Source organism: Capsicum annuum, chromosome 4, assembly GCF_002878395.1.
Source record: "Capsicum annuum cultivar UCD-10X-F1 chromosome 4, UCD10Xv1.1, whole genome shotgun sequence".
NCBI classification, from domain to species: domain Eukaryota; kingdom Viridiplantae; phylum Streptophyta; class Magnoliopsida; order Solanales; family Solanaceae; genus Capsicum; species Capsicum annuum.
This window is the reverse complement of record NC_061114.1, coordinates 219,339,789-219,362,328: the sequence shown is the minus strand read 5'-3', so window position 1 is coordinate 219,362,328 and position 22,540 is coordinate 219,339,789. Positions and strand designations below refer to the sequence as shown.

At 29.3% G+C, this 22,540-nt stretch overlaps 1 protein-coding gene across 2 annotated transcripts; it reads left to right on the top strand.

Moving 5' to 3' along the window:
* Nucleotides 1-7,956: 7,956 nt before the first annotated feature.
* Nucleotides 7,957-12,217, top strand: LOC107867267 (AP2-like ethylene-responsive transcription factor ANT). Of its 2 annotated transcripts, XM_047411097.1 has the most exons (11): nt 7,999-8,179; nt 8,277-8,534; nt 8,629-9,006; nt 9,087-9,663; nt 9,977-10,059; nt 10,208-10,216; nt 10,314-10,402; nt 10,488-10,561; nt 10,651-10,701; nt 10,792-10,868; nt 11,216-12,217. In XM_047411097.1, exons 3-11 carry the CDS (start codon nt 8,655-8,657, stop codon nt 11,848-11,850), a joined length of 1,947 nt encoding a protein of 648 aa, XP_047267053.1. In that variant the 5' UTR covers nt 7,999-8,179; nt 8,277-8,534; nt 8,629-8,654; the 3' UTR covers nt 11,851-12,217. The 2 variants fall into 2 exon arrangements, with proteins under 2 accessions (XP_016568915.2, XP_047267053.1); XM_016713429.2 differs by having other exon boundaries at nt 7,957-8,534.
* Nucleotides 12,218-22,540: the final 10,323 nt, after the last annotated feature.

Here is a 22,540-nt window from a genome sequence, read left to right as displayed (position 1 = left end):
TGTTGCTAACAGATTCATAATATAACCACAAAAAAATATTCTATTTTATAATATTGAACATCAATAATCTAAATATAAAAGAAAAATAAACATTAACATATCATTAACTTTCAACATTAAAGTAAAATATGAAACTTAAGAAATATTCAATTACATCAAAAACGCACATCAAATTTCATGAACTTCAGCGTTTTCTGTTATCCCGATTTTTCTAGGAGGCCTTATTAGTACTTCATCATCACTTTGTGCCTTCTCGTATTTTCTGTTATCTCCATAATGCTACAAAATTAAAGCATATCTCGTGCAAAGAAGATTTGAATCAAAATCAACATATATATTTACAAAATACATCTTCAAGTTACATTACCACATATGTACATGAATCATAACATATGTATATACATAACAAGAAAAGAATACATGAATGGTCCAAATATAAATTACTAGAAAAATAATACAACTGGACATCAAATGCAAACCTTATCAGTAACAAATACAAATATCTTACATAAATCTTAAATACAAAATACATATCTTAAATATCATATACATAACAAATACAAATGTTATCAGTAACAAATCTAAATACAAAATACATATCTCAAAAATAACATATACATATAATCTAATTAACAGCTACTATTTCATATTTTAATAAAGCTCAAAATAAATACACACCTTATAAATTGTATATATAAAATACATATATTCGGATGTTGTCCAGAAACTATAAAATTTTACAAAGAGAAAAATATTTTCCCCACTTTCTCTTCTTCAGATTCATAATCAGAAAAAACAGGACTTACAATTTTACTAGATTCTCCTTTTTCTTTCGACTTCCTCTTTTTCACTGATTTTTAAATTTTTGTGAATTTTGGTGATGAAGATTTTCTCAATATTTTTCATTTTATGATTTCGACAATTGAGGAACAAACTTCTGCCAAAAAAGATGAAGAAGCCTATTTGAAGAATTCCCTCAAGAAATTTGAATTTGAGGTGACTTATCTAAAAGAGGTCCTTGGTGACACAAAGAACGAGAGCGCAAGATTGCAGGAACGTTTAATGGCCAAAAAAAAAAGAGGTCCAGAATATTATTTGCGAAAATGAGGAGCTTCAAAGTAGAGAAGCTGCATCATTGAAGAAATTTAAGGAGTTGTCAATGTTGCTTGAAGAATCGTTAGCCAAAAATGAACCCGAGTCCCGAACCAAGTGTAGAACTTTCTGATAGCGAAAAAGACTACTATATGCACCCTAAAGTAGTCAGATTTTCTAATCAAATAGAGAAATCTAACATGGAACTTCCACCTTATCAATCTGAACAAGTCAAAAAACTAAATGAACATGAGAACATAGCAAAGGAAGATGATGAAGAGAGTTACTGCTACGAGAATGGTGGCATATCTCCTACTAAGCAGCAAAATCAAAAGAAGAAAAAATCAATACGCACAAGAAGATGGAAAAAAATGGCGACAAATTATTACATAAAAGAGATATATGAAAAATATAACATTTGTAAAATCAATTTACCTTAATAGATGGAGAAAAAATTGGTATTTGAAAAAAAAAAATTAAAATTGGTAAATTAGCGTAAAAAAGGGTAAGGTAAAACTAGGGATTAAAGTCACGTGCTTTTCCCTAAAAAAGGTAAAATATAACTACTTTTGTTATAAGTTATAATTTTGAGAAACTATTGCTATTAATTGTAATTAATGTCTTAAGATTGCTAGTTTATGTAATTTTTCCTATTTGAAAAATCAAAAAATTTGGTTGATAATACAATTAAATAATTGAATAATAAAAGTTTGTTGTTTAATAGTTCAAGGCTTTAGATAAGATGATCAAGCACTTCAACATAATATCAGAGTAGGAAAATATCCTAGGATCGAATCTCATCGCCTACAATCATCAAAAAGGATTTATGATCAACTTATGGTATAGTATCTAGTATACTACTAGTCATGCATAGAACCACACCCTCTTAAGTTATGAATATTTCTTTTCGATTAATCTTTTTAATTAGGTATATTTCTCGCAATTGCACAAATAGCTATGGTGTTCAATTAGCACCTTAATGAGGATTATGGTTGACGAATTATTCGTAATTAACTCCATGAAAAGATATTAAGACAAGAATATATGAATATATTATGATCATTCAAAGTATTCCTCTTAAATTACCCTCCATGGAGTTTGTTAATTTATGGGCAAAAATGAACTTCTTGAAATTGTTATTTGGAAAGAATTCAATGAAATCAGATCCCTAGTTACATAAGTTCTATAGCATGGTCGTTGGTGTAAGTTATACCATATAGTTTTTATTTTAATGTTTCAGGTGGCGAATATAATAAATTACATTTAACGTCACCACTTATCAAACCACTAAGATAATAACATCTTGATTCCACACAACTTTAATTTGGTGAAAGTTAATTTCAATTATATTCTACGTAAGAAAATTTTGGAATAACGGATAATGTTGCTGCTATATGATCAGAAGTTGAATGGTTCAGGTCGAAGAAAATCGTTTCTTGTAGAAATGTAGGGTAAGACTAGCGGGCAATATGACCTTCTGGTCCGGCCTCTTCAAGGATCCCACGCATAGTGCAGAGCTTAAGTCCGCCGGCCAACCCTACCCTTTTATATATTGCTTTCGTGCTTTGTCTCTTGCTCATTTGCTATCATATTTTTCTTGCAAAATTGCTTTAAAGAAAATTCTTTTGAATCGAAAGTTTATCAGAAACAATATCTCTATATCTCATGAAAATAGCTTTCGTACATCTTATTCTTCTCATACCTTACTTGTGGTCTATGTAATTACTAATTATTGTTTGTTGTTTGTACTAAAGATCCTTTCCCCTTAATTATATATTTCTTTCGCCTGCTAGTATTTATGATTCTGACCCACAAAAATTAAAAAAAAAACACAGCTAACATAGTGCAAGAACTCGATATTATGATGATTAATTATCCACTTATAAATGTGAAGTTGGTCAGATTCTATTCTCCTAATTTCTTGGAATTAAATATACCTGTCTTAACAACAAGTTGATCCAAATTAAATCTTCCTCTAGCAAAGATAAGTGAGAGTCTAGTGACTACGTGGCCTGTGTCGAATGGATGGGATTCCTTCATTTTAATCATAATTCTCAAATTTAAATTTTAGAAATTAAGAATTTCTTACCAAAAAATATTTTACCTTCGTAGTAAATTTACACCTCTTGGAACTAAATTTACCATATGTTCTCAACGAGAGAGGTATAAACCAAACTAAATCTACGTATAACATAACGTAACATGACATGACATGAATATCGATTTTAAGAAAAAAAAAAACTTGATTGTTATAGAAAAATATTATTATAAAATTAAATTATTGTTATAGAAAAGTTTGATTTTATCATATACTCTCTTCGTTTAAAAAAGAATGACCTTCTTTTCTTTTTAATTCGTTTAAAATAGAATGGTTTTTTTTTCCAGTATTTTAATTTCAACTTTCCACCTGACATGCTTAAGATCAGAAAATTAAACAATATTTTGATATATGTGACATTTTTTAATTTATGATCATAAGATTCAATTTTTTTTTTTTTCTTATTTCATGTCAAGTCAAATTAAGTCATTCGTTTTTTACGGGAGAAGAGACTAATGATTTCATAACAGGGAAAATATATTACAAGTGTATGGTGGAGTGAGTCATGATTACCATATAATCAAATCCACACGCACAAATCCTTTAATCTCAGTACTTCCCTCCCAAAAAAAATCTCTCACTCATCATTTTATTTTTCTCTTTCAAAGATTCAAACCAAATGATTTACATTTGGAAAATCTGTCTCCACCAAGGCCAATATCCATGCAGTTTAATTTTAGCATGCAAAATTATTCTTCCTAAAGTTAATAATAGTGCTCCTACTCCCAAACCACTTATATCTTCTTTTTTGTTTACTCATAATTACCCACGAGCCACGACTACTAAAAGCAAATCATTTCTTCTGTTTTGATTACCATTCAATTAACTATATTTCGAAGTGATCGTGCATTTAGCTTAGTTAGATCCTTAGTAACTAAGTAAGTTTGCTCATTAAGTTTCTAATTATCCATCATTCCTCTTATTTCTTATTTAGTAACACTCCTTTTTATTATTAATTTATCTTGACCTCTTAGATTATAGTTTATTGATCCCTGACTATATTGAAAATCTTTTGATTAAAAGTATAATATTAAATTATGATCTAAAATTTTGTAATTCAAATGTTAAACGACTATCTAATGTTTTGTTTGCAAGTTTGAGCAGTATAGAGCATGAAATATCAGACTCGAGCTTGATGTTGGCCGGAAGGGTAATGTCTCATAGTGACGTGACATATTCAGTGAGAGGTGTTGTGGTGTATATGTTATTTACATATGACATAGTATTGATTAATCACACTCGGATAAAGTTAACAATAGGTTGAAAATTTGGATACACACGCAAGAATCTAAAGGTTTCAGGTTAAGTAGGACTTGAAACAAAATAAGACGTGGATTACAAGCTCGGCGACATAATACATGAATCCGAGGTGAAAGTAAAGATCAATACACTAATCATATTCAATAGAAAAAGTTTCAAGTACCTTGGATATATAATCTTAGAAAATACGAAGATTGACGATAATGTCATAACTCGCTCGTATTAGAGCAGGGTGAGTGGAATAGGTTTCACATTTAAATTATTATGTGATAAGAATGTGTGACGAAAGTTTAATTGACTTGTTGTAATAGGATATCTCCACATGAAGCTTTGGTACTTGCCAAACTGTTGCTTAACTAAGTAAAAAAAAAAAAAGATTATGTGAAAAAGGAAGAGAAATTAATGTAGTAGCAAGGTATAAGGTGATGACAACATAAAACTATTAATTATTTATCTTAATAATTGTTTCTTTTATGCTGGAGAGATGAGAAAAAAACAAAATTGGAAACTATTGATTAGATCCCGTGAAGAAAAATAAATGAAACAAAAGGACAGCACACAAACAATAAAGAATATAATTAAAGATGAACATTTTAATCTTATCTTTTTTTAAAGTGGAAAACATTCTGCAGTGACTATCCAAAAGAAGACTTTCGTCTTTGATTAACATGTGCAACAACAGCAAGTCTCTAATATATAAATGACTTGATTATAAATAAATTAATATAGAGATTAATAATTTAATAAATATGAAAAATTATTAGAGGAAAAGAGAAAGGATTTAATTTCTTTTTGAGGGGCCTTTACTAATCATTCATGGAATATTTCAATCAAATTAGAGACCCACTACTACTTTATGTCTGGCAGCAGGTGTTGACTACGCTCCTTATTTTGCCCTTAGAAAAAGCAAATAATAATAATAATAAGAAAAGGCAAGCATTTAAAAATAAAATTAAAAGAATTTCACGAAATTGGAGAAAATCTGATTCTCCACCTTACGATCTTCAACCCCCGTCTTCAATTTTAAAAAGAAAAAAAGAACTTCACGTACTCTAGCAAAGCATGCCTTATGCTAAAATATAAAAAAATTAGAAGAAAAAAGGACAATAAAACATTCTTATAATATAGTATAAAAATTTTATCCGATTGCATTGTATATCATAAGATAAAGGTTGTCATAAAGCAAAATTAAGCAAAAAAATCATGTATATCAAGCTGCTAAAGTCTTAATGTATACACACAATAATTTATTAATCAATAGTTTATTAATCCAAATTTTTGAAAGGTCAAAAAGTTAGAAAATGATACTCATCTTAGAGAATGGAAGTATTTAGTAAATTTTTTTATGAAGAAATAAATGATTTTAACCAGTAGAAATTGTTCATAGCTTTTAAGAAAAGGTGAAATATTAATTTTGCTTATCCTACCAAATCAAAAACTTGATATAAAGTGCTTTCTAAAAATATCTATCTAACACAAATTACTAATACAAATATTTTTCAAATGATTGAGTCAAACACAAACTATATTTTTCCAAACTACTTTCTAAAAAATATATTTCATAAAAAATATGTCTCAAAATAAATTATTTCGAAGTCTGGCCAAATAAACTCTAAATATAATTTATCGAAATCACGGTAATGATTAATTTAATTTTTGGGGATGATGATTGTTGTGCTTATACGTATAATCAAAAGGTGACGGATTTAAACTATGAAAATAATATATTATAAAAATATATCTTAAAATTACGTACACTCCACTATTTTAATTTAATTGTTTCTCGATTCTCATATATAATAGTGAAAATTTAATATACCGAGTTAATTTTTTTTTATACGTGTGAATAATGAGATTTCACACGAAGGAAGGAGCAGTGAAATACTTTAATTTGATGACAGTGGGGGAAAGAAGAAAAATCCAATATTATGTTCCTGAAATATAGCAGAATGTTTTTGGCATAAGGTTGTTATAAGCCTTAAATGCTAATATCCTTTACTTTTGTTATTTGCTTTTTATTGTCGGTAACATTCTCTTTTTTTTTTAAAAAAAAAATACCGTTATTTTATATGCATTACAATAATAATAATAAGATGAAGAAGAATCATTAAAGAAAAGTTTCAGGACTGAAATTGATTTTGAATTTTGTGAGTTTAAACTTTAAACTAAATATGTATATAATGTATCAAAATGTTTTTTAATATTATGTTCTTAAACATGTTGTGTGAGATGTTAGAAATTAAAAAAGAGATATCATTTTTAAAATAAAAAAAAGATAAATAAATTAAAACAAAAAGAATTTTCTTATTACAGATAATTGAGGCAGATTTACATTGTCACATATAAATATACGAGACCTAAGTAGTTATTACCCAGAACTTATATGACGTATTAGCTTAAAGTCGTCGTTGGAATTCATAAATTTACAAGTAAAAAGAAAAATAATATGGTGCTAAAGTTACCTATAATGTGATAACCTAAGGGAATGCAAGCGTTATTTAATCCTTTTGACTAAATAGTATTATTGTTTATCCTGTCAATCAAATATTATGTCATATTGTTTGAGATTTTATATTGGGGTTAATGGTTTTAGTACCCTAGTTCATTCTATTTCTTAAACCTATTGTGTGAGATGTTTGAAATATCTCAAATTCAAAATCGATAATATTTATTTTTACAAAAATTCTAGATAGCGCTTTCCCCTTGTAATAAAATCTAGGCAGCACAAATTTGTGATTAATCAATTTCATGTATCCAATGGTTGTACGAAAACAAACTCGCAGGTAAAAAACAGTGATAAGGCATAAGATTCCTTATGAAATAAAATGGAATTATCAATTACACATTTAAATCATGTTAAAATTTTATTATTTCTCTTGAATATTATTTTATAAATAAATAAAATTTAATAGATAATAGGATTAAAATATATAACTGACAATTTCAGCATAATTCATCGAATTCTTATATGTCTTATTCCTAAATAGCAAAATATGTAAGTAAAGAAAGAAACTGAATTTTGAAAATGGTTAACATCTGTTATATGAAGAGAAATTACAGAAAGAAGGTATGGGGTGGGGGTGGAAAGAAGTTGTACTGTATGAAGTGACTGGATGGGCAGGATGTCCTGCCCTTTGCCCCTTCAATCACATCTATCCAATTTTTTATTCGGTGTTCGATATTTATATTAAAATTTAATTAATTTAAATTTACATCGCATAGGACTTTAATAGAGGGTAAGTGCTTTCTAACAAAAATTTTTTTATATCAGAGCTCAAATCCGAGACCTCTGCACCACAATCAAGAAAATTAATATTCTTTGTTGATAAGTTTAATATATTTTAAATTTAAGATTATAAATTTAATTTTTATTTATTTTCTTAAATTTCGTATGAGATAAAAGTAAATATGTTTTTCCTTTTATTTTTGTGCAGCAAAAAAGCAAATTTCTTTCTTTTGATTTCTGATATTTATCTCTGACCACCCTCCTTCCCTATTGGTGCTTTATTTCCCACTAGATTCAACTTGGCCCCTTACCCCCTCCCCCTCCTCTAATCTTGGTGATTGCTTCCCTTTACTAAATAAAAATAAACAAAAAGCCAAATATAACCTTTGTTCATGTTTATTTTCTCTCATTTATGGTTTAAATAAATACTTGGTGTTTCCATTAAGTTGAGAAAAAACATAACAACAACTTAGGCAGTTGGGCATTTTCTTCCTGAATCTTTGGTATCTCTTAAGTTTTTGAGATTTTTTAAAATTTTATTTTATTATAAAAAAAGCATATAGTATATGTGTAGTAAGATAGAATATCTATTTTACACAGATCCCTATGGCTATATGGAATGCAGTGGTGCTATCCAACATTGCTTGCTGAAACTCATTCTCTTTGTTTAGTTTAAAGGGTCCAGTTTTTGTTCTCTTTTTATAAGTGTGTGACAAAGCAAAAGAAAAAGAATGAGAAACTACAAAGAGAGTTTTGGTCTTTTTTCTTCACTTGGATTGTAGTGAAGTGAAAGATAGCAGATATTTTTCTTTGGGTTCATAAGCTCTTGCTACCTTGTGAATCTTGAAAATTTTTAAGGTATGATTTTTACTTTTTGTTTTTATTTTGTTGTTTTGTTGAAATGATTACTCTATTTTGTTCTAATGATTGTGAACTCCCTTGAACTTAACAGGTAAGAAAAGGAATCTCAACAAGTGAATGAAGATGAAGTCTATGAATGATGATAGCAGCAGCAGCAATAATAGTAATAGTAATAACAATAATCACAGTAGTGCAGCAACTAATAGTAACAACTGGTTGGGTTTTTCTCTCTCACCCCACATGAAAATGGAGGTTACTAATGCTTCTGAAACCCAACAACAACATCCACATCAACAGCAATTTGCTCAAAGTTTCTACCTTTCATCTTCTCCTACTACTATGAATGTGTCAACAGCTTCTGCTCTTTGTTATGAAAATAATCCCTTTCATTCTTCCTTGTCTGTTATGCCTCTAAAATCTGATGGCTCACTTTGTATAATGGAAGCTCTTTCAAGATCTCATGCAGATGGTAAGTTTAGTTTAATTTGATTATAAAGTTTTGATCTTTTTTTTTTTTTACTTTTACTAATCTTTGTGTTAAAAAAAAAGCTATGGTGCAAAGTTCTTCACCTAAGCTTGAAGACTTTTTAGGTGGTGCAAGTCAATATGGAAGTCATGAAAGGGAAGCTATGGCTTTAAGCTTAGATAGTTTGTATTATCACCAAAATGATGAAGACATTCAAGTTCATAGTCATCATCCTTACTATTCTCCCATGCATTGTCATGGGATGTACCAAGAATCACTATTAGAAGAAACAAAACCAACTCAAATTTCGAACTGTGATGCTCAAATGACTGGAAATGAGATGAAAAGTTGGGGCCACTATGCTATTGACCAACACATAAATGACACATGTAGCATGGTTGCTGCTGCTGCTGTTGCAGCTGGTGGTGGTGGTGGTGGTACGGTTGGTTGTAATGATTTGCAGTCTTTAAGTTTGTCTATGAATCCTGGTACTCAGTCCAGCTGTGTCACTCCAAGACAAATTTCTCCTACGGGACTGGAATGTGTAGCTATTGAATCTAAGAAGAGGGCTTCTGCTAAAGTGGCTCAAAAACAACCTGTCCACAGGAAATCTATTGACACATTTGGTCAGAGAACTTCTCAGTATAGAGGTGTCACTAGGTCAGTCCATTTATTTTTGTTAATATATTTTGGCTTGTGGGGTGTTTTTATTTCTCATGTTTTTGTGTTGTATGCAAGGAGTTGGGCTTTTTTCCTTTTCTTCAAATGTGAATGAATATAGGTTGCTTCCAGTTGGCAAGATTTGCCTTTTTGAGTTTTTCCATTCTTGATCTTCTACGTTGCTTGGACTTTTCAAAAATGTGGATTGATGCTTGTTGGATCCATCTTAAGTGGTGCATTTTTGAGAGGAGTCCGAGGAACAATACATATTTTAAGATTTTCAAATGACATTGTGTGAATATGATTTCACCAGACATAGGTGGACAGGTAGGTATGAGGCACATTTGTGGGATAATAGTTGCAAGAAGGAAGGGCAGACTAGGAAAGGGAGACAAGGTTAGCTAATATGAATCTTTTATTCAATCCACACAAATCTTTGACTCTTATTTTTTTAGGTCCCATTCTGTTCATAGTCTGACAATTGTTATGAATTTTTTTGTCATGTATCTGCTTGTTGGTGGATATGCTATTCTAATCAACTCAGTTTATCTTGGTGAGTGGCTTTGTCAACATTCAAATTTCAAGTAACATGCTTTTATTTTCTTTACTTAATTAATTAGCACTAAACTATAAAATGATGTGGAATTTAGGGGGCTATGATATGGAAGATAAAGCTGCAAGAGCATATGATCAAGCTGCATTAAAGTACTGGGGTCCTTCAACTCACATTAATTTTCCAGTAAGTGTAATTACTTACCTCAAGTTATTATATTTAATGCCTTTGGCTAACATAGGACAATAATTTCCTTTGCTACTTTTTGCAGTTGGAAAATTATCAGAAAGAGCTTGAAGAAATGAAGAATATGACCAGACAAGAATATGTTGCACACTTGAGAAGGTGAGTTTTGTTACTACTCAAACTTTGTCTTATATTCTTGTGTTCATTTTATTAATTAGCTTGTGTTGAATATCATTGTTATTATTCAGGAAAAGTAGTGGATTTTCAAGAGGTGCTTCAATTTACAGAGGAGTAACAAGGTATATTTGACATTTTCATATGAATAAATATTGTTTTGAATAGCTATGAACAGTCCTTTCTAAAATGATTAGTGTTATTTTAATTTATAGGCACCATCAACATGGAAGATGGCAGGCTAGAATTGGAAGAGTTGCAGGGAACAAAGATCTTTATCTTGGCACATTTAGTAAGTCCTTGCAAACTCTTGAATTGATTTAAGTCTTTTAAACATGCTTATTTACATAATTTCATTATGGATTACCAGTAATAAGAAAATCATTTTGTGTCTATTCTTTTTGGTACCATGTAGTATCTTTTTTTAGTCACTACTAGTGATGCTTGTCAAAGGCTGACTATATACGGTTACTTTGCTTGTTATATTTCTCATACTTAATTGGTGGGACTGAAAAACTTTTACAAAAGCTGTTTCTTCCTTCTGATCACATAATAAATAAAGAGAAAAAGAAAGTTACTTTCTTTAAGACATAATTTGTGTAATTCCCTAACAGTCATTATCTTCTAAAATTTTCATAGGCACACAAGAAGAAGCTGCAGAGGCTTATGATGTTGCTGCAATCAAATTCAGGGGTGTTAATGCTGTCACAAACTTCGATATATCGCGATACGACGTTGAAAAAATCATGGCTAGTAATAATCTACCTGCTGGTGAATTAGCTAGAAGAACCAAAGAAAGAGAGCCAAGAGAGTCAATTGAATACAACAACATAAGTGTTCAGAAGAATGAGGAATGTGTTCAAAACAACAACAACAATGGGAACATCACAGATTGGAAAATGGTGTTGTATCAAGCATCTAATCCATCTATAGGATCGAATAACTATCGAAACCCCTCATTCTCCGTGGCATTACAAGATCTGATAGGCATCGATTCGATCAACAATTCAACCAGCCATGCCACAATTCTTGATCATGAGCAGAACAAGATTGGTGCTAACCACTTTTCAAATGCCTCGTCATTGGTGACAAGTCTAGGTAGTTCAAGAGAGGCAAGTCCTGATAAAACTGCTGCCTCATTAGTCTTTGCAAAGCCAACAAAATTCGTCGTCCCATCGACTAATGTCAATGCTTGTATTCCCTCAGCTCAACTAAGGCCAATTCCAGTCTCCATGGCTCACCTACCAGTCTTTGCAGCTCTAAATGATGCATGAGAAAAAAATGCAAACTATTGCTTTTTTTTGGTTACATGTTGCAACTTGTATAACATGTTTTTTTGCATGAACAAGAAAAAGGAAAAGAAATTGGGGTAGTGGTTGGTTGAAAAAAGGTGCAAAAGGAAAAGAAAAGAAAGGAAGATGTCGGATTTTAGCTAGTGTTTTAATATATATATATTTTTTTGATGATTTTGAATGTAAGTGGATGACTTTAGGGTACTAATGGACAGACAAGGTGGAGGGGCCAGTTACTTGTCTGTAACTATGTATTGCAAACTTTTTCAAACTCAAGACCTTTAGGCATCCTTAGAATTACATTTTGCAAAAAAATGAAGGTAATCAGAAATAGTATGCTCTTTTATTCTGATTTGGTGTATTTATATTTGTTTTGTCGCTCGACTAATTCAAAAAAAATGCACCTAAAAGCCTCACTTTCGAGGGGTAAAACATTTTTTTCACCCCAAATACCTTCATAATCTCAAGTACGAGACTTTAGATTTGGTGCTCGACTAGTCCAAATGTGCACTTAGAAGTCTCACTTGTAAGGGGTAAAACATTTCTTATAAAAACTAACTTCATACTCTCAAATATGAAATTTTTAGATAAAAGGTGTCTTGTCTTTGTTTTGAAGCTCGATGAATTCAAATGTGCGCCTAGAAGTCTCGCTTTCGAGGAGTAAAATGTTTCTTACCAAAACAACCTCATACGCTCAAATCCGAGACTTTAGATTAAAGGTGTCTTGTATCTTCTTTGAAGCTCGACTAATTTAAATGTGCACCTAAAAGTCTCAATTTCAAGGAGTAAAACATTTCTTTCATTCATTCTCTCATATACTTACCAATCTTCCACAATAGTAAAATTTATAATGTTATGAAGTCTAATCTCATGATGAAATTCAACTAGTAATATGGGAGAACTAAAGATGACCCCATTTTATAAATCAATCTCTACTTTTTCTTCCTTGGTGGATTCTTGATCAAGTACAAAAACTAATAACTCATGTTTCTCAATAATGCAAAAGGGGGAAAAAAAAGGTATATCCTTTGACCAAATTATGGCATTCTCATATTGATAACACCATCATTCCCATATCTTTTTCTTTTCTTCTCTCTGAGCTAAAGGCAACCAACATTCCCTCTCATATTTCAAAAAGTGTTGGAAAGAGGGAGATTCTTAGATTGAATTTTTATTTTTTGTAAGGATATATATATAGGTCATTATTAGTTATATAACTTTGTCTCCTTTTATATGAGCCATATAGCTTAGTTAAAAAATGACTTTTGCTTTTCAAAGACCATTTAGCTTATACCTAAAAGCAATTCCATGTCTTGATGAGTTTGATGTGGCACTAATTAACCTAATAGATTTTTTAATAATTGATCTTAGTCACATTATGTTTACTCACACGTGTGAATGTTCCTTTTTTGTGCACGTACTTGAGCAAAAATTACCATTGAGAAAGTTGGAGTAAGTGGTAAAATTTGTATTATTAGGGACAAAGAGGAAATGATGCCGGAAAGCAGGAATTTTGTACCAAATAAAGTTTAAATTTTTCTTCCATCCACTCTCAAAATATTTGTTATTTTTTGAGTTCAAAACAAAATTAATATTGATTTTTCATTTTATCCTTCATAGTAATTCTTCGTGAAGACTATAAAATTTTCAATAAAATTACTCTCCTCATTTTGTATTAGTTGGTTCCTATAGATTTGACACACCCATTAAGAAAATATTTATTAGGGTTCTATTTTACCAAATTAGTCTTATTAATTATGCTTTGAAAATATAAATTTAAATATATACAACTTATTTAGTCATTTAATGATAAAGGTATTATTGGAAGAACATATTAAAATTCTTTTGATTTCATTAATAGGACAACTAAATTGAAACAAATATCTTTAGGGAGAAGGTCAATTAAAATGAAACGGAGGGAGTATTACTCCCCATTCCATTTTACTCGTCCCAATTTGACATTGCACATTGATTGAGAAAAAACAATTGCTAATAACATGACTACTTTACCATACTAACCCTATTAAATAATGTTTACATTTTAATTTTGAGAAAAAGTAATTAATACTAAGGGTAAAAAAGAAAAACACGACAAATAATTTGTAACGGAGGGAGTATTCTATAACAAAGTTACCAACAAGTCATTAATAATGAATAAAAGAGAGAATTAATGCATTGTGATTCATAGTAAGTAAGTGCATGTTTCACTAATATGCTTCAAATTAGGACAAAGTTAGATACTGCATGGACAGTACATAAATGGTCCAAAAAGTTAAAAAGAGTGGACCCAAAAATGAAATGACAAGGTGGGTAGTGCCCTCATATTGTACAATCTTAATAATCATGATGTTATTGTTCTATCCTTATCAATAACTTCATTAGCTGGCCATAATTGCGCATAACCTTTTAAAGTAGGGTATTAACTTGGCACATCAACTAATTTATAAATCAAGTGTTTCTGTTTTACAAAGTGATGGTGTAAATTTAATACTACATTAAATCTTGAAGCAATAATAAAGTTGTTTGTACGTGATCTATAGATTGTGAGTTCGAATGGTGAAATTTGTCGTTAATTATGTTAAGAATAAGCTATACTTACATTACATTCAGAGGCGGAGCTACATATAAGGTAGGCGGTTCATCCGAACCCCCTTCGATGGAAAATTGTACTATATATATATGATTAAAATTATTTTTTATGTATATATATATTGTAGATGTCGAACCCTTTTCGGTTAGTTCGTATGTTCACTTGTGAACCCCTTGGTGACAATCCTAGCTCTGCCACTGCTTACATTATACCCTTTGCAGGACGACTCTTCCATAGACCCCGTGTGATGTGAGATGGTTGACGTTTCGTGCATTAAACTGTCTTTTAAAGTAGTACTTGTACACTAATTATATGTAAATCTCTATAATAAGTGCTACTAACCTACTACTTGAATTAAGGGAGAATAGGCCATATTAAGCTACTTCCATAAACTTAATAACTATAATGCTCTAGAAAGAATAGTGATCTTTATATTTATAGGAGAAGAAAAAAAAATAGAAGCAAAGTCTACCAAACACAGAAAGTTTTTTAATAGTTGTAAAACATTTACATTATAATCCATACAAAATTTTAAAATAGAAAAAGATCAATAAAGAAGTTGGTGAAGAGGAAAAATGAAAAAAAAGTATATTTTACCATATACTCATATAACAATATAATTGAATGGTCAATGAATAAAAGGAGGGATTTATGAAGGAGGGAACACTGCTCCAACATGTATAATTGATGGTGAATTGTTGTTGAAAGGTCATTAAAATGGTCAAAAGGATTGAAACCTTTGTGGAAAAAAAGGGAAAGTAAATTTGGATACTTCTAAAATTCTATAACTAAAAGATATAAATAATGTGATTTGAAGTTTGTCACCTTTAGGTTTATAGTCAAAAACAATGATTACTTAAATCGGTTGGGGACAGCTATATGGTATTATTAGTTAATTAAAGCAAAACCATTATGTATAATGTAAGACAGCAATTCATCAGGTCATTAACCATTTTTGTCCTCCATGCTAGCTAAGGCTGTGTCTGGTCTAGAGGAAGACATTTTATGAAAAAATGTTCTTAATTTTCTCAGGTTTGATTGATCAGTTTTCCCTTTTTAAAAAAAATAATAATATTTCTTTAGAAAAATGACAGTAACAATAATAACAAGACACTCAACGTACTCCCACAAAATAGCATCTGAGAAAGATAGAGTGTACATAAACCTTACGATAGCTTTAATTTCGACTTAAAGAAAACAATCTGAAGCAATCTCATAAAAGAAGTAACGAAAGACAAGAAACAACAGATAATAATAAAAACAACATACAGTAACAGACTGACAACTACAACACTTATTATATAAGTGTGATTTAATGGGTTGTTTTGGACGATATATATACGTCATTGAAACTTTCGTCTCCTTATTGTACTCCTCTCCATTATAGTGAATTCTTCCGCCTCTGCCCATGGTTTTTCCCGTTAAGGGTTTCCACGTAAATTTGTGTGTCTTCTTCTTATTTTCTTTTGCTTTGTGGTAATATTTATTCTGTCCGATCATAACATCTATATATAAGTGATGTTCCACACACCCACAGTAAATATTTGCCTAGATTATATATGAGCAATATTTTCTACTCCCTCCATTTAAATATGAACGAAGTTATGACTTTATGTTCTAGAATAAATAAATTTTCAAAATCTAAAGATATTTTAGTTGCTTTTTTCAAGATTACCCTTCTCCTTAATGAGTTTTCATTGATTGTTTCTAGTTATAAGAAAAATTTGAAAACAAGCAAAAAGATAATATCAAGAAATTACTCTTCGATTAATTTTTTTCAAGGAATAGGCTATACCCAAAAAATCTTTTTTTTTTTAAACGTGGGAGTACTTCCTTACTAAATACAAAGCTAACAAATAAGAGGTGTTACATGAAGTAGTTGTAATATAAACTAATGTACAGTACAAGAATGTGACCTTATATCCAAAATTATTCAAAACTTAAACATTAGTCCATAAACAAAAATGTATGCTGTATAGCGGACCACAAACATCAAATTAATTTTATTTGAGGACCACGTATAATTGAATAAACTGAGTGAGTGAAAGTCCAGTAGTACTAGTAAATACTAGTATATATAAATAACTTTATTACAAGTATATGTATATCCTCAAAGATTTAAGAAGATTTTATTCAAAGAAAGTTAAGAAAAACATAAGAAAAAACAAAGAAAAAAACGAAACCGTACAATATAGTAGCAGTATGGCAGCTGGGAAAGAGTGGGACAAGACAATTCTACTACACAAAAACATTGTTGATTCGTTTTCAAAGAGTTAATAACACTAAGTAGATTTTCAGAAAAGGACTATGATATCATAGGCCACAATACAAATATATATAATGTTCCCTGTACAGGGACCTTGTTTCCTACCATGAAACTGTTTTATTTTTTTTTTAAATAAATAAATAAATAAATAATAATTTGAATGAATAATGTATAGTAGAATTTTGTTGGAAAAATATTAAATGGTCCCTCTTTTTTTTGTAAGTACTACATAACTCATAAGTCCCCCATTTCCACGTGAAAATTGTCAGGCAAAAAACTCTTAAATCGGATGTGTGACATTGTTGTTTGTATGACAAACTATGAAGGGGTTTACATTAGTGGTAAGTTTACTAGATTACTTTTTGGCTAGGTAAATAGTTAAACCCTAGGTGAAAAAACAAAGGGGAAAAATCTATGCATGGTTAAGTGTTCAAGTTTTCTCTGCATCTAAATTAATTACTCGGTGGGTTTTCCAAGGGTTTTACGAAAACAACTTTCCTATTATCTCTGCGAGATGGGAATAAAATTTGTGTACGCTCTAGTCTATATATCGTCCTCACACCTCATTTATAAGAATAGGGTATATGTTATTGTACTATTTCTTGAACAATGTACGTTCTAAATGAGTGAGGAAGTTGAACTATCAAAAGGCTTTTTTGTGATAGGATCATAGCACATTTATTCAAATGGTTCCACCTTCAATGGTTTAATAATATTGACCAACTTACAATATTCTTAAAATTATGAGATAAAATCTTAGATTTATTAACATTTCGTTTGTTATTCACACATATGGTTCCGTTTTTTAAAATACTAGATTCAGTTGAATCGCAAATATTCTCTCCGGTCCAAATATTTCTAGTAGTTTTGACAAACAAAACTTGTTTTAGATTTTTTTGGCGTTTTACAAAAACAAAAAATAGTTTATCTTCCAAATGTATGTTTGGTCTTTTAATCAGAGGAGTACTAATTAAGTTAGAAGTTTAAGGAGAAACAGAAATAATAACTTAGACAAGAACCTTTATTATTAAGGTTATAATGCTTTACCTAAAGAAGCAAGTATTACATTTTTCTTACCAATAAAAAACAAGTATTACATTTTTAATAAAAGATACAGAATAGTATTGACAGGAGGTATTGTAATAATTGACTTACATATAAAACCGACAAGCATATATATGTATATACCTATCCTTAATCATCAATCTTGTGTTTGAGCTCTAGCTTTAAAATTATTTTTAATTAAAAATACATTAATCTCAATATAAAACTTTTCTATGAGTGAATACAAATTAATCAAGCTTGAAAATAAGTACTTAACATCAGACAATAAATAGCTAGGTCACACTTCGGCCCCGTTTGACCATGAAAATCATAATTTTTCAGAGTTGAAGTTGGAGTTAGAGTTGTTTTTGAAATTTTGTGAGAGAAGTAGGAGTGAAAAAAGTAAAAGCAAGTTTTAGTTGTTTGCACTTTTTCAAATACAATTCCAAATTGTATTTGGAATTCTCATGGCCAAACACATACTGTTTCACTTTTTTCACTAAAATAAAATACTTTTTCGAAAAAAAAGTAAAAACTTTTTGGAAAAATCTTTTTGGCCACAATTTTTTTGTCACAATTTGGTCACAATAGAAAAAAGTTAGGTTCACACTATAAACTAGTTAATCTTTTGACATTTTAACCCTGCGTGGGAATTTATTTGAGAAAAGACTCACAAAGTTATGTAAGTCTTTTCATAATTGTGGTCAAATTTGGACCAAAAAATTATGGTTATTTAGCACTTCTCAAACGTTTTATGGCCAAACAACTACTTATATTAGACAGATATTAATTAGTGCTTTTTGACAAAGGGAAAGATTGAAGAAAATAAAAACATTAAAGAGGTTGAAAGCTAAATTAGGGGAGGTATGTCCTGTTTTGCTACATAAATATGGAACCCCTTATTCTCCAATTTCACAATTTATGAATGCTCAGTGTTAGATCAGCTTCTTCAATTTTTTCACCAGTACACAGGTCCCCTTCCCTGCTTCCTGTCACTTCCCCCATGGTGTTTGATGCAAATTATTATATGATTTATTTACACTATGTCTACACTTCATTCCTTTCGTGAACCGAATTCAGGATTCAAAATTTATGAACTTTTATACTAGGAGTTTTAGATTAGTATATTGAGTAGTAATTAATTGTACAACCAAGGCTTTATTGGTAGCGAATTCTTAAATATGTATAGAAATTCGGTAAAATCTAATCAGAGGGTTTATCGAAAACAACTTGACCCTCTGATACCGCATTTGTGGGATGCATTAGCTATGTTATTATTGTATAAAATCTGGATAAAAAATAAGTGATTTATTCAGGTGATACACAAGAATGACCTTGGAGATAGTGGTCTTAATATAAACTGTTGATTCCTTGTCTTATGAGCAAATTTTAAATTTAACAAGTTTTAACTTTTGATCACGAGGCAAGCGAAAATCAAAAGTTGAACACCTATTCATTTTCAAGGCCATTGGGTATTAAATTCCACAAAAACTACTGAATTCCCATAAATTGAGATTTTACATTCACATATACTTTAAGCTGCAATAACATGTACCTAACCATTGATCCAAAAACATGTACTCAACGATAAATTTTCATATTAGTTATAAACTATAGATAAATAAACGATCAAAAATTTCACATAAATTAAAGGTCCACTTAGACGTCGTCCATTCCCTATGCAAAAAAATTGTGTTTGAGTATGGGTAGCTACATTCAAACGTTAGGTTATTGGTACTTTTTTGACAAAAAAAGAATAAAAAACAACATTTATACGATATTTTTGCAGAGTCATGGTACACTACCTCTGCATAGTAAAGTAAATTAAATTAAATTGTGGTAGTACCATTTTTGATTTTTTGTTGGCTGATAATAGTCCTTATTTCGTTACGAAATACTCCAATAATACCTATGAGGATTTCCCCCTCTTTATTTTGAGGTACAATGTGATTAGTTTGTTCATGCATTTGTTCTCCTGTTTTTTAATTTATATTAATTATATGTGTCCATCTCAAATAAGTTATTGTCAGTTCTTCTATTTTATATTTAAGGAAGAAATAGGATAAAAAAGTCATTAGCCACTCTCCCGATTTATATGAATCTTTTTTTTTCATGAAGACATATGATCGATAAATTTATGCATTCAGTTCAAGTAGAAGGAACTTTTAAGGATTTTATGCACTTAAATCCTTTAAATTCATATGTAAAAATAGTACTATGGAGTAATGTAATTGTCAAAAAAGAAAAAAAGAAAAGGAAAACTACTACTTACTTTTTTATAATTTTTATTTAACATGAGTAGTTGTAGTATTATCGGGTGATTTAAAAGACAAATGCAAAAAATTATAATATAGTCTCTGTAGATTAGTACATTTTAAAAAAATAAAATGAAAAATATATATACTACTATAAATTCAATCCTTATCTTATACTCCCTTTGTTTCAATTGTCTTATTTTTTTCAATTTGTTTAAAAAGTCTCTTTCCCTTTTTAACAACATCTTTATAAGTATAATTTTTTCACATAATACATTTAGACTATAAAATTTAAAAGGTGTTATTTACTTAAATTTTATATCGAGTTAATATCAAACAAATAAATTAAAACGGAAGAAGTAGGTGCAGAAATAAAAGAAAATAATATAGAAAGAAAAGGATAGAACGAGGGAGGAGACAAATGACGTTAAGTAGGGGCGTACGGTTACTGCAAAATTTGACATGTCCACATCCCAAAATCTACATGTAAATCTCTTTTTTATGTCCTTGCTTTTATCAATTGCAAGCCCTTTTTTATGGATTATACAAAATCCAAACAAAATAAATCCCCATAGTTTGAATTTTAGTTACAGAGAATTTTTGCATTTTATATAATTATAAATTTTTTAGTTTTAGATCTATCGAGATACCTAATTAGCTCACGATACATCTAATGAAGATATATTTTTCCTTTGTAAAGATACATATTTATCTCTCGATACATTTATTCAATTTTGAGTCTGTCAAGATACATAATTGACTCCTGATCTATTTTTTTTCTGATTTTGGATCTATCGAGATACATAATTAGTTCCTAATACATCTGAAGAAGGTACATAATTAGTTGAAATTTCTTAATTATTTTACAAAGATGTGAATTTGTGCAAATATGATAAGTTAAGGTGTATGTCTATGTTAATTTTCTTTATACAAAATTTACCGGACTGGGCCTGCTAGCCTTTGTAAAGGTCTTAAAACTTCAACAAGCACCCACCCATATTTCCCTCTCTATAATGGGCTGGACTCAGATGTTTGATTTCAGGCCTGAGCTTTGGGAGGGGTTCTCTAGAATTTTTGTCTTTAATTACATTAGGGGGAAAATACCAACACGTACAATATTAAATTAATTATTACAAATTATAACAATATTTTTTTAGATTGCATTACATAGCAAAAAAAACAAATTCAGTAAAACTAGGAAAAAACACACACACTTACACTTTTATTTTTTTCCCTTTACTTTCTCTGGTTATATAAATTCATGATTCTCTCTTACAAATATATATTCTCTCTCTTTTTACTTAATTTTCTTTTGTAGATCTTCCATATATATATATATATATATATATATATATATATATATATATATATATATATAAAAAAAAAAATAAATAAGTAAAAAAAGAAGTCATGTTCTCATTATAATTTTCTTTCACACTTCTTTTTAATTATTTAGAACTAGATTTTCTACATTAATGGATGTTTTTTTTTTAAAATATATATTTTTAAATATAAATTTTGAAAAGTAAAATAATTTATTCTTTCTTCAGTATGAAAGATGGTAGCAATATTCGTTATTCGTAAATTTCAACGTTCATAAAAATACAAAAAGAATAGCCTATTTAGATTGAAACTGGCATTAGTTCATATCAAATGAAACATCAACTAAGTTCTGTCAGTATAGAAAGTGAATTTTCATTCAATCATAATTCAAGATGGAATAAAATAAGACGTCACATGTAATTTTATTTTTTTAAAATAACAAATGTTAATTTTGGATGAATATGAGGAAACCATATGTGCACATAATGTTGAACTCTCTCTATATATATGTTAAATAATTTTTGAAAAATATTTTAAAAATTATAATTATATATAAATTTAGTATAAGATTTGATATCTATATATTATTCATCTTATATTTTTGTTTTCTGTCATGTTGAAAAAAATGTTGACATGTATATATTATATGTGCATTTAATATGTTTGTTGATTTCCACTATTTCTTAAAAAAAATTCAAATATATTTTTTTAAGAAAAATTCAACTATATTTCTTTTGTACGAATTCAACATGTTTATTCCTTTTCTTTTCATGGTGGAATCATAATCATCTTGTTGAAAGAAAAATAATTTAATCGTGTATTTTTATGTATGAATTCGATAAGTTTATTGATTTTTTGGTTGTTTTAAATTTTTAAGAAATTCTGTAAAAACTTTTCAATTGCATATTTTCTCTATTACTTTTTATATGTTTTTTGATTTAAGTTTTTTATTCAACTTAAATATTTATTATTGATATGATTATTTTTTGATTGCACTTGAAGAAACTATAATCTTTAAGATATTATCTTTTTTTTTTCTAACTCTTTAAGATTTTACCTATACATATACATAGGAGTAAAAAAAAGGAGAAATAATCTCAATATTTCCTTAAAAAGTGGAAAACATGTGTAATTAAGGATAGTAATTTTCTGTCTACATTTTACTCCTCCTACACAGTTGTTTAGGAGATAATT

Coding starts and splice junctions, on each gene's coding strand:
- LOC107867267 (XM_016713429.2), top strand. CDS start 8,655: ATGAAGATGAAGTCTATGAATGATGATAGCAGCAGCAGCAATAATAGT. Junction 10,702..10,791: donor ATTTACAGAGGAGTAACAAG/GTATATTTGACA, acceptor TTTAATTTATAG/GCACCATCAACATGGAAGAT. Junction 10,869..11,215: donor TCTTTATCTTGGCACATTTA/GTAAGTCCTTGC, acceptor AAATTTTCATAG/GCACACAAGAAGAAGCTGCA.